Source organism: Spea bombifrons, chromosome 11, assembly GCF_027358695.1.
Source record: "Spea bombifrons isolate aSpeBom1 chromosome 11, aSpeBom1.2.pri, whole genome shotgun sequence".
Lineage (NCBI taxonomy): Eukaryota > Metazoa > Chordata > Amphibia > Anura > Pelobatidae > Spea > Spea bombifrons.
This window is the reverse complement of record NC_071097.1, coordinates 108,416-121,556: the sequence shown is the minus strand read 5'-3', so window position 1 is coordinate 121,556 and position 13,141 is coordinate 108,416. Positions and strand designations below refer to the sequence as shown.

General features: G+C 46.3%; 1 protein-coding gene and 1 long non-coding RNA gene across 2 annotated transcripts; both read left to right on the top strand.

The window, feature by feature from the left end:
* On the top strand, positions 1-8,254 carry LOC128469215 (zinc finger protein 383-like). Its single transcript, XM_053451041.1, has 7 exons — positions 1-24; positions 106-250; positions 2,222-3,173; positions 5,772-5,868; positions 5,979-6,167; positions 6,249-6,372; positions 7,068-8,254. The coding sequence occupies exons 1-7, from the start codon at positions 1-3 to the stop codon at positions 8,102-8,104; spliced, it is 2,568 nt and encodes an 855-aa protein (XP_053307016.1). The 3' UTR covers positions 8,105-8,254.
* Positions 8,255-8,302: 48 nt separating this feature from the next.
* On the top strand, positions 8,303-8,463 carry LOC128469198 (uncharacterized). The gene is made up of 2 exons (XR_008345925.1): positions 8,303-8,344; positions 8,396-8,463. It is a non-coding gene; the product is annotated as an uncharacterized LOC128469198 (long non-coding RNA).
* Positions 8,464-13,141: the final 4,678 nt, after the last annotated feature.

Below are 13,141 nucleotides of genomic sequence, written 5' to 3'. Positions count from 1 at the left end.
ATGATGTCCCTGCTGACTGGAGAGGTGAGCGCTGCTGGGAACGGGACGTTATACGGTAACACCGAGGCGTGTGTCTGGATGGTGACGGCTCATTGTGTGTCTCAGGTTCCTGTGAGGTGTGATGATGTCACTGTCTATTTCTCCATGGAGGAGTGGGAGTATTTAGAAGGACACAAGGAGCTTTACAGGGACGTGATGATGGAGACCCACCAGCCCCGCGGCTCTCCGGGTAAGAGGTTTAATCCCTGCGGTCTGTGTGTAGATATTAAGGCATCTTCACTGTAACAAATAACATGTAAAATGTGAGGTCCGTATAATAAATACTCGGCAGTAAGGCAGCGCGAGAGATCTCAGGTGCCAGCCTGGACTCTCTGCTTTTGGCAGAACCCAAAATCGCTTGCATTTTGGCGAGCAGTTGTGTGCAATGGCATTCAGTATAACAAACAGAGTTATACAAGGAATGCCCTATTACGCAATCCGGTATTCCCTTCCTGTAGGTGTCAGTGTTGACACATCCCGGAAGTTTCTTGAAACAAAGGAGGCATTCTGCTGGGCGTTCCCATTGCTCCCCCGGCTGGCTGATCACACGTATTGCAATCAGCAAAGCAGGGTTTTGGAGCTGTGCTTACTGACCAGGAGGAGAAGTGATGTCACCCAAAGGGTAAAAACAATTAAAAAGATAAATTAATAATACTAATATTTAATAATAATAAAAAGGTATGTATAAATAGGACATATCTAAAGGATGGATGTGCCCCCCCCCCCAAAAAAAATCTCTATGTGGGGTGTGACTGTAATAAGATGTTGCTGGATATAAATCAGGTCTTTGTTCAACTGCTGCGCCCACAGTATAGAAGATTTTTTTTTTTTTTTTTTTTTTACGCAAAATTGAAAGAAAATTCTTTTAGTACATTTTTGTGTATTATTACTAATAATTTCCCACTTCTCCCGAACAGAATGATGTGTGATCTGTGCAGGTTCTTTAAATATGGAGAATGGGAATTATAGATTAACAAACATATGGTAAAAATGAGAAAAAGTGACCCTGGTTCTTCTGGTTATGAAATCCCCACTACTGATTGGGTTTGTTTTAACCCAGGACTGTGCACGCCTGTGTGGGCAGGCAGGGGTCATCCGATCCAAGGATACAGAAAAGACACTTTCAGTCAATGGATGATATCATGCATATATCATTGGTTAATTAACCAATCAAAATACATGCATAATAACCAGCAATAAAATAATCTGCTTACCTTGTGCCAGCGATGTCATCAACTACAACACTGGGCTGTTTATTTATAGGTTCCTTTTTTGTTGTAAGGAGGAGAAGCTTTATTTCCTCCTCCCTCTGATCTGTCTGTACTGATCACACCGTCATCAACCAGCAGGCCTCCTTAGAATTGCATTGCTAATCGCAATATGTGTAATCGGCCACCAGGGGGAGTAATTGTAAATGCCAGCAGGGTCTGTTCTCTCCTTTCGTCCAGTGACCTTCTGGTGGGTATCGGCTTTGACACCTACTGGAAGGAAATGTCCAATGACATGATTGAGGATTCTACAGGCTCTTGTGTCAAGTACCACTCTTACACGATGGCTTCTGCCAACAAGTCACTTGACAGCCTGATCTGATGTGACAGTCAAGAAGTACTGGTATGTCCTAAAGAGAATCCTGCACCTGCCTTGTGGATGTACCTGTACTTCCATAGGGGATAGAGAGGGTTAAAAGCATTTGTTGCTTTTCTGAAATCCTCTTGTTAAATCTCTGTACGCTAAACCCACATAATCCACAAGTTGAAGTAGCAAACATATATATATATGCGTATGTGTGTGTGGGTGTATGCATTATATAGGAAACCCCTTGTGACGGAACCCTCCATCACTGGGGCCCCTGGAGAGGCCTGACAGCCAGCCTCCTCCCTTTTGACTATGGGCCCTGACTTTGTGAAGACTTCTGTGGCTACTCCAGCAGTATCATCTCATCACTAGCTGAGGGAATTATCACCAGCAGACAGCCAGGATCTGCAACCAGGGAGTGACCGCCATTGTTTTAGTTTAATGTTGTATAAGTCAGTCTCACCCCCCCCCCCCCAGTTCCATCACCACAGACATTTACCCCGGCCATTCCTGGAACTGATTTCGGCCTTTATCTGAAAGAGACTCTGAAATCTACTTGTTTGGGAAAGCGGCTGCTTCACTTAATTTGATCATTTCTCTCCGACAGACGCGTCCGAGGTCAGAGATCGAGCCCCTAATTCTCCGCTGGACTGTAAGACGTCTCATTTTATTAAGGAGGAATCCGCCTCATGTGAAGAGACAGACATTTGTGACCCGGCGGAGTCTCCACAGACAGAGCTCACATCGACTCGTAATGAGGACGGATCCCCCTCAGATGAAGACGGAAATGTCTCAGCCCCCGATACACACACAGAGCACGACGGGGGGGATAACACGTCTGTCCACGTAAAGGAGGAATCCGCTTCCAATGAAGATTGTTGGATCCCAACCGAACACAAGGGATCTACTTCTACTGATAAAACCCAAACCAGTAACACACATTTTCAGTGTGAAACACCCCCCGATGAGGGTACATATAGCTGCCCCGAGTGTCAGGAACGGTTTACCAGTGACTCTGATCTTCTTCAGCATCAGAACATCCATAAAATAACGGTGGTCTCCTCTCGGGCCTCAGGGAAAACTTCTTATTTTAATCCTATGCCCATTAAGCATCCACCTATTCACATCGGGGAGAAGTCTCATTCCTGTCCCAAGTGTAGGAAATGTTTCAACACTAACTTGCAGCTTGTTCAGCATCTTAGAATTCATGTAGCAGAGAAGCCTTATACCTGTGTTGTGTGTGGGAAATTCTTTAATTCTAGCTTGAACCTTGATCAACATCTCATAAATCACATGCGCGTGAAACCTTATTCCTGTACAGAGTGTGGGAAATGTTTCACCAGTAACTGGAACCTCGTGCAGCACCTCAGAATTCACACCGGCGAGAAGCCTTATTCCTGTTACGAGTGCGGGAAACGTTTTACCGTGAACTCAAACCTCGTAAGACATTTCAGAATTCACACCCACGGGAAGCCTTATCCCTGTCCGGAGTGCGGGAAATTATTTAACTGTAACCCACAGCTTGTTCAGCATCTCAGAACTCACACTGGGGAGAAGCTGTAAGAGTGCTCGGACTGCATCAGATATATATATTACAAAAATAAAATCGCAGGTGACTCAGCAGCAGAGAACACGCAGGGCAGAAAACCTCTTGGGTTTCAGTGAAGCACCGCTTCTCCGGGTCGCGGGTGCGCTCACCATCACCGGCGGGTGCGCTCACCATCACTGGCGGGAGCGCTCACCGAGGTCAGTGGGCAGTTGCGGCCGCATCCCACAAGGGAAGGCTCCAGGCAGCCGGAGCGCAGATGTTCCCAGGTTCGATAACGAGGATCATTAAGGTTCTGGTTAAACTAGAATTTTCCAAATAAATCACATCAATCTAATCAAATCCTCACCCAAACAGCCTCTCCTACTGTCTCATTTCCCTCTCAACTTATTAATAGACTGTACGCACCCAGAGTGGGACTGTTTGTGATTTATTATCCTTCTTTCTTTTTCTTCGTTATTAGTATTAGGTTAAAAAAAAAATTCAAAAAATATTGCACAGTTTTCTAATATGAAACCAGCTTGGCTTTTTGCTCTATTTTTATGAAGGTTGCGGTGAGTATTTGACGGCATTGCAGGGGGCAGGGTCTAGACCACGCGTAGAGGGGCGCATCCTTTGCACAGTTCTTTGAACTTCCTCTAGAAACATAGAAAGTGACGGCAGATAAGAACCATTCGGCCCATCCAGCCTGCCCAACAATATCATCTATATTATCTCTCTATGTACGTGTAATACCATACATGCGGGGAATCTGCTTCTGGTGTGTAACCGACTGCCCTGCTGTGAGAGAGGCTCGCATAGTGGAGATCTTGTCTGTGAAAAGTCGGGGATACGCATGCATGCGGGTTTACCTGACTGGCTACAACCCCTGGCTGCTTCCTTCTCCCCCTATGGCCACCAGGAATGCAGACCCCCTATGGCCACCAGGAATGAGGTGAAAATAGTGTTGAAGACAGCAGGGAGCTCGTGACGCTGTAACACAGCAATACAGAGCTTTACAGTCCTGACAAGGACAGCACTGAGACTCACCCCGATAACAAGACAGAACTCGCATTGAGATATAATAATCGTATCAGGAGTATAATCCCATCAGCTAGCGGACAGCCCGGCGCCTCCTCCAAGGAAACCCTTCTCCTGAGCCAAACAATGGAGGAAGTATTGGAGAGGGGAAAGATTAATTAACGGCAGGCCACTAAAGGTCTAAGCATGGTGCACTTTATGCCCCGCCCATCACGATTACCATGGTAACCGTGCATTTTGCTTTAGGGTGTAAACTTTGTGGAGTTTAGTAAATTAAAATAAAAAGGTTTAAGAATTTAGGGTGAGCTCCAAGGAGGAAATTTTGAAATATCTTGTCCTGGATGAGAGATGGGAGTAAATGGACTGGATTGGGTCAGCGCTCCTCATAAGGGTCAACGTCCAAAATGTTTTAATCTCACGGGGGGTCGGAGGGGTGCCAGGCCTGACCTTTGCCCCCTTGGTCAGCTGCCTCACGCAGGGCAGCATAAAGGTTAGTTTGAGCTGCTCAATAAAGTAATCTAGGAAAAAGCATAAAATGATCGGCTCACTGGCATAGGAGTCGCAGTAAAAGGGGGGTTTCTGGGTCTGACATATTTGGGGGCTCCCAGCATTAGTCGGGTTCCTTATGTTAGCAGGTGAGACCTGGGCATCGTCATCCGTCACCGCACACTATGCCCGACCTCTCGCCTCCAGATCACAAACATGGAGGAGAAAGGCAGAACATCTCAGCAGTGTCCAGTTCTGGCCCCGAGGGCCGCAGACAGAGCGGGATTTTAGTGATTTCATTAAATGATAAGAATTATTTGTTATTATTACTCCTTTATAATCCCCACACACCCATCTTCTGCCTCATAAAACACACAAGGACTACAACTCCCATCACACACTCGTCTGCTTTCACATAAAGCAAAGGAAGAGTTTAATTCCTATCATCCAGATAACTCTTCACCTGCCTATCATGCACTGGGCTCTGACAGACATTAACCGCCAAACATGAAGCACTAAATACTCCAACTCCCACTATCCGCGATTCTAGTAAAACAGACAACTCCCATCATCCGTATGCCAGTTTGGGCTGAAAACCAAACGGCCACCAATGACTCTAATCCCAGTAATCCTCACAGGAGAGCAGCCGGTCTGCAGAGTCTCGACACACAGGAAGTACTGCAGGGGCTTGGAACGCAAACCGGAAGTTAACTGAACCGCATACCCGGAAGTAACGTAAACTCTGGCGACTGCGGCATCGCATCATGGGGAAGCTCCAGGAAGTTTCCAACTTACATCTGGTATCGCAGCTTAAGGAGGAATCTGTTCCCAGGAGCTGACACTCTCCGTGTAACCCCTGGCAGGTCTGTGTGCAGGTAAATGCTGGGGGAGGGGCAGTCTGGGCCCAGCAGCTGACACTTTTCCTGTAACCACTGGCAGGTCTGTGTGCAGGTAAATGCTGGGGGAGGGGCGGTCCTATACAGTGACCCTGTGCCGGGTGATGTGACGGCGGCTGCACTCTCTTTGGGGGTTTTGTCTTTTTGCCGTCACGTTATTAGAATTTGTGGTACAGGGAGGCGTCTGAGCGCCAAACGCGGTGACCCAGGAAAGAGTCCGGTTTAGGACTGAACATGGACAAGGATCCGGTGGCTGAGAAGATCTTGAGCCTCACCCTGGAGATCATCTCCCTGCTGAGCGGAGAGGTGAGGGGCCGGTGTCTCTGGGGCCAGAACATGGATGGCGTTATGTCCACAAACTGCAGCTCGGATGTTTCTTTGCTCATCGATATTTCAATATCTTTCCCCATATACAGGATTATATGATTGTGAGGAAGCCCCGTGACTGCGTCCCACCCAGCGACGGCCCCCGTGTGTCAGACGGACCCCCTGGGACCCGGAGCCCCAGCCCGGTGCCTCCACCTCACTCGCTGACCCTCGAGAGGAACCGCGAGCAGAAGATCCTGGAACTGACCAACAAGATGATGTCCCTGCTGACTGGAGAGGTGAGCGCTGCTGGGAACGGGACGTTATACAGTAACACCGAGGCATGTGTCTGGATGGTGACGGCTCATTGTGCGTCTCAGGTTCCTGTAAGGTGTGATGATGTCACCGTCTATTTCTCCATGGAGGAGTGGGAGTATTTAGAAGGACACAAGGAGCTTTACAGGGACGTGATGATGGAGACCCACCAGCCCCGCGGCTCTGCGGGTAAGAGGTTTAATCCCTGCGGTCTGTGTGTAGATATTAAGGCATCTTCACTGTAACAAATAACATGTAAAATGTGAGGTCCGTATAATAAATACTCGGCGATAAGGCAGCCGCGAGAGATCTCCGGAGCCGGAGCCGCTGTTACCCAACAACATGTGAGAGCCGGGGAGACAGCGGGGAGCAAGTTTATACTCATGAGAACTGTCGCTGATTAAAGCAGATCTGCCTCTTTTCTCAGGTCCTCCATGTTGAATCTCTATACGCTAAACCCACATAATCCACAGATTAAAGGAAGCAATATATATATATGTAAAGAAACCCCTCTTACACGTAGACTATAGGAGCGGCCATCTTAACTTAATGAGGAGGAATAATAATAATGCAGTTGTTAAAGAGAAACTTTGTAACTTAGTGTTAGGAGAATGTAGACCTCATCAAAACAGGGAATTTACATCACACAAGCTGTAGGCAGTTTACTTATTGATATTAGTAACGCATAAAAGCGGTGATGGCCGCCGTTCTCTACGACAATCTGAAAATATTAGTATAACAGAGAAGCAGATTCTGCCAGACGGGGAGCGTTTAGAAATGGCGGCGTCTCCGCAGGTAGAAGACTTTTATCTGAAAGAGACTCTGAAATCTACTTGTTTGGGAAAGCGGCTGCTTCACTTAATTTGATCATTTCTCTCCGACAGACGCGTCCGAGGTCAGAGATCGAGCCCCTAATTCTCCGCTGGACTGTAAGACGTCTCATTTTATTAAGGAGGAATCCGCCTCATGTGAAGAGACAGACATTTGTGACCCGGCGGAGTCTCCACAGACAGAGCTCACATCGACTCGTAATGAGGACGGATCCCCCTCGGATGAAGACGGAAATGTCTCAGCCCCCGATACACACACAGAGCACGACGGGGGGGATAATACGTCTGTCCACGTAAAGGAGGAATCCGCCTCCAATGAAGATTATTGGATCCCAACCGAACACAAGGGATCTACTTCTACTGATAAAACCCAAACCAGTAACACACATTTTCAGTGTGAAACACCCCCCGATGAGGGTACATATAGCTGCCCCGAGTGTCAGGAACGGTTTACCAGTGACTCTGATCTTCTACATCAGACCATCCATAATAGATCGGCGGCCTCCTCTCTGGCCTCAAGGAAAAGTTTTCGATCTAAATCTAAGCGCATGAGGCATCAGCGTATTCACAAAGGTGAGAAGCCTTATTCATGTTCCGAGTGCGGGAAATGTTTCACTAGCAACTCACAGCTTACTCGACATGTGAAAATTCACACCGGGGAGAAGCCTTTTTTGTGTTCTGAGTGTGGAAAATGTTTTAACAGGAACTCAAACCTTCTAAAACATCTAATTATTCACACCGGGGAGAAGCCTTATTCCTGCTCGGAGTGCGGGAAATGTTTTAACACAAACTCAAACCTTGTAAAACATCTCAGAATTCACACCGGGGAGAAGCCTTATTCCTGTTCTGAATGTGGGAAATGTTTTAACCAGAACTGGAACCTTGTTCAGCATCTCAGAATTCACGCTCAGGAGAAGCCTTATTCCTGTCCCAAGTGTGGGAAGTGTTTTGCTGTTACCTCACACCTTGTTCAGCATCTCAGAACACACACCGGGGAGAAGCCTTATTCCTGTTCCAAGTGCGGGAAACGTTTTAACAGGAACGCAATCCTTGTTCGACATCTCAAAATTCACACTGGGGTGAAGCCATAAGACTGTATGGACTGCGGCAAATGTTTCAACACAAAATCCCATCTGATTAGGCACCACATCACACCCAGGGCAGAAACTCCATGTGTTATAAGGGCTGATATGTGTTACCCAACAATAGCTAAGTCATGTTCTTGTATCATCTACTTAACACACAGATGAGATACGAGATACTATAGGATAACCAGCGATGGAGGTAATTGGTAGTAATTTCAGGTTGGTTTTCGATTACAGTTCAGACAAGTGGCCACAAACATTGTAAGAAACGTGTGGACTCTTTTACCTAGGAGACAGCCTTTCTGTCTCTTCTGGTTTTAATTAATATTTATTAAAGATTGTTTATCATTAAATGAAAGAAAACCAATACCTATTACTCTGTCGGCTTGAACATCAACATTTCACCTTACAGAAAAAAAACTGAATGGATAAGATGTGATTTTGTCGTGTTGCTCTCGTTTTAGATAAGAACGTCCACCCCATGGGGTTAGCTCTGTACCGGAGTCCGCTCTGGTGTAATAAATGAGAGCATATTCCGTGAATTTAGCTAAAAACGGAGCACGCAGATGATGTTTTAATGAGGCTGCAGGTAATTTCCCGTAACCCTGCCCACTTTTTTTGCCAAAGTGAACTGTATATTTGTGACTCATTAAGGTTCTGGTTTCCAGATAAATCACATCAATCTAATCAAATCCTCACCTCCTACTGTCTCATTTGCTTCTTAACCTCCTAACAGACTATACGCACCCAGGAGTGGGACTCTCTTAGCCTTCGTAATTTATTATTAGTAACCTAAAAGGAACTACGAGATTTTCTTCATTATTAGTATCAGATGGAAGTAGTTATTTTATTTACCCCAGTCGTCGTATTTGCCCCATTATATAATGTTTTCAGGCAGCTGCATATCAACCATTTGTTCTCTATGATCTGAACCCCAATCTATTAGACAAACCCCCCGACTCCTTATACGTAGCATTACCATAAAGCATCCACTCAGTGTGGTGTTTGACCAGGGAAGATCACCCAAGACTACCACAAAAGGGTAGTCTCCAGTAATCTGATTTATTGAGACACAACAAGCTAAATCCAGATGGGGAAAAAGGTTTTCTAAAGCCCTTTCTAAATACTTGGAGCAGCTGAACCACGTTACGCAGTGGGAGTGTTTCACAATGAAAATATCAGGCCACTGAGGGCTAAACTCAGGTATGTGTATAATGCTGGAGTCAGTCTGCGAGTAAGTGTGTATAGTGCTGAGGTCAGTGTGTATGTGTATATGTATAGTGTTGGAGTCGGTATGTGTGTGTACTGTAGTGTCAGTGTGTATGTGTATATGTATAGTGTTGGAGTCGGTATGTGTATAGTGCTGAGGTTAGTGTGTATGTGTATATGTATAGTGTTGGAGTCGGTATGTGTATAGTGCTGAGGTCAGTGTGTATGTGTATAGGTATAGTGTTGGAGTCGGTATGTGTATAGTGCTGAGGTCAGTGTGTATGTGTATATGTATAGTGTTGGAGTCGGTATGTGTGTGTACTGTAGTGTCAGTGTGTATGTGTATACGTATAGTGTTGGAGTCGGTATGTGTGTGTACTGTAGTGTCAGTGTGTATGTGTATATGTATAGTGTTGGAGTCGGTATGTGTGTACTGTAGTGTCAGTGTGTATGTGTATATGTATAGTGTTGGAGTCGGTATGTGTGTGTACTGTAGTGTCAGTGTGTATGTGTATATGTATAGTGTTGGAGTCGGTATGTGTGTGTACTGTAGTGTCAGTGTGTATGTGTATATGTATAGTGTTGGAGTCGGTATGTGTGTGTAGTGTCAGTGTGTATGTGTATATGTATAGTGTTGGAGTCGGTATGTGTGTGTACTGTAGTGTCAGTGTGTATGTGTATATGTATAGTGTTGGAGTCGGTATGTGTGTGTACTGTAGTGTCAGTGTGTATGTGTATATGTATAGTGTTGGAGTCGGTATGTGTGTACTGTAGTGTCAGTGTGTATGTGTATATGTATAGTGTTGGAGTCGGTATGTGTGTGTACTGTAGTGTCAGTGTGTATGTGTATATGTATAGTGTTGGAGTCGGTATGTGTATAGTGCTGAGGTTAGTGTGTATGTGTATAGTGCTGAGGTCAGTGTGTATGTGTATACGTATAGTGTTGGAGTCGGTATGTGTGTGTACTGTAGTGTCAGTGTGTATGTGTATATGTATAGTGTTGGAGTCGGTATGTGTGTACTGTAGTGTCAGTGTGTATGTGTATATGTATAGTGTTGGAGTCGGTATGTGTGTGTACTGTAGTGTCAGTGTGTATGTGTATATGTATAGTGTTGGAGTCGGTATGTGTGTGTACTGTAGTGTCAGTGTGTATGTGTATATGTATAGTGTTGGAGTCGGTATGTGTGTGTACTGTAGTGTCAGTGTGTATGTGTATATGTATAGTGTTGGAGTCGGTATGTGTGTGTAGTGTCAGTGTGTATGTGTATATGTATAGTGTTGGAGTCGGTATGTGTGTGTACTGTAGTGTCAGTGTGTATGTGTATATGTATAGTGTTGGAGTCGGTATGTGTGTGTACTGTAGTGTCAGTGTGTATGTGTATATGTATAGTGTTGGAGTCGGTATGTGTGTACTGTAGTGTCAGTGTGTATGTGTATATGTATAGTGTTGGAGTCGGTATGTGTGTGTACTGTAGTGTCAGTGTGTATGTGTATATGTATAGTGTTGGAGTCGGTATGTGTGTATAGTGCTGAGGTCAGTGTGTATGTGTATATGTATAGTGTTGGAGTCGGTATGTGTGTGTACTGTAGTGTCAGTATGTATGTGTATATGTATAGTGTTGGAGTCGGTATGTGTGTGTACTGTAGTGTCAGTGTGTATGTGTATATGTATAGTGTTGGAGTCGGTATGTGTGTGTACTGTAGTGTCAGTGTGTATGTGTATATGTATAGTGTTGGAGTCGGTATCTGTATAGTGCTGAGGTCAGTGTGTATGTGTATATGTATAGTGTTGGAGTCGGTATGTGTGTGTATATGTATAGTGTTGGAGTCGGTATGTGTGTATATTGTAGGGTCACAGTCAGTGAGTACATGTCTACACGTATAATGCTAGAGTCAGTCTTAGAGTGTGTGTGTGTATACCATAGTGTTAGTGCGTAAATATATAGTCCTCGAGTCGGTGTGTGTGTGTAAATGTGCTATCAGAATAATACGCTGGGGGCGGAGATACCTTTCTCATCATATAAACCCATATAGATACATGTAATGACATCACAATAATACATGGGGGTAGCAGGTTTCTGGCCCCCGGAACCCGCAAAGGCGCTGCGCAGACTGCAGGGTCACTCTGTGTAACCCCCTGTAGCTCAAGTGGTGTCCGTTTATGGCCCCGAGGGCCGCAGACAGAGCGGGGTTTTAGTGATTTCATTAAATGATAAGAATTATTTGGATGGAGTTGCCTGTGAATGATCTGCAATCCCCACAATCCCTATCTGTGCAGCTGAGGGCCTGGAGATGTCACATGACTGCTTTATAAAGAGAACTACAACTCCTATAATCCTCAGCACCCCATTGTAATCCACACACACCCAACTCCTGCCTCATAACACACAAGGACTACAACTCCCATCACACACTCGTCTGCTTTCACATAAGGCAAAGGAAGAGTTTAATTCCTATCATTCCTCGTTTGGGCTGAAAACCAAAAGGCCACCAATGACTCTAATCCCAGTAATCCTCACAGGAGACCAGCCGCCCTGCAGCGTCTCGATACACAGGAAGTACTGCAGGAGCTTGGAACGCAAACCGGAAGTTAACTGAATCGCATACCCGGAAGTAACGTAAACACTGGCGACTGCGACAACGCATCCTGGGGAAGCTCCAGGAAGTTTGCAATTTACGTCTGGTATCGCAGCTTGAGGAGAAATCTGTTCCTAGGAGCTGACACTCTCCCTGTAACCCCTGGCAGGTCTGTGTGCAGGTAAATGCTGGGGGAGGGACAGTCTGGGCCCAGGAGCTGACACTCTCCCTGTAACCCCTGGCAGGTGTGTGTGCAGGTAAATGCTGGGGTTTCTGGTTATACTCAGCTTTGTAACCATACTCAGTACCGATCTCCGGTGTGGCCGTTTTCTCCTTGATTTCCCTCATTCCGGGGCAGAATATCGCGACCGGAGCTCCGTCTGAGGTCTCTGTTTTCTTCCAGTTAGACCCGGACAGTCCCAGAGGCAGCTCTGATCTGGTCGAGGGGCCAACACTCCATCCTCAGTAACCCAGAAGCTGGTAGGTGAGTGTCAGTCACGGAACAGACCGTCCTATACAGTGACCCTGTGCCGGGTGATGTGACGGCTGCTGCGCTCTCTTTGGGGTTTTGTCTTTTTGCCGTCATGTAATTAGAATTTGTGGTACAGGGAGGCGTCTGAGAGCCAAACGCGGTGACCCAGGAAAGAGTCCGGTTTAGGACTGAACATGAACAAGGATCTGGTGGCTGAGAAGATCTTGAGCCTCACCCTGGAGATCATCTCCCTGCTGAGCGGAGAGGTGAGGGGTCGGTGTCTCTGGGGCCAGAACATGGATGGCGTTATGTCCACAAACTGCAGCTCAGATGTTTCTTTGTTCATCAATATTTCAATATCTTTCCTGACATACAGGATTATATGATTGTGAGGAAGCCCAGTGACTGCGTCCCACCCAGCGACGGCCCCCGTGTGTCAGACGGACCTCCCGGGACCCGGAGCCCCAGCCCGGTGCCTCCACCTCACTCGCTGACCCTGGAGAGGAACCGCGAGCAGAAGATCCTGGAACTGACCAACAAGATGATGTCCCTGCTGACTGGAGAGGTGAGCGCTGCTGGGAACGGGACGTTATACAGTAACACCGAGGCGTGTGTCTGGATGGTGACAGCTCATTGTGTGTCTCAGGTTCCTGTAAGGTGTGATGATGTCACCGTCTATTTCTCCATGGAGGAGTGGGAGTATTTAGAAGGACACAAGGAGCTTTACAGGGACGTGATGATGGAGACCCACCAGCCCCGCGGCTCTCCGGGTAAGAGGCTTAATC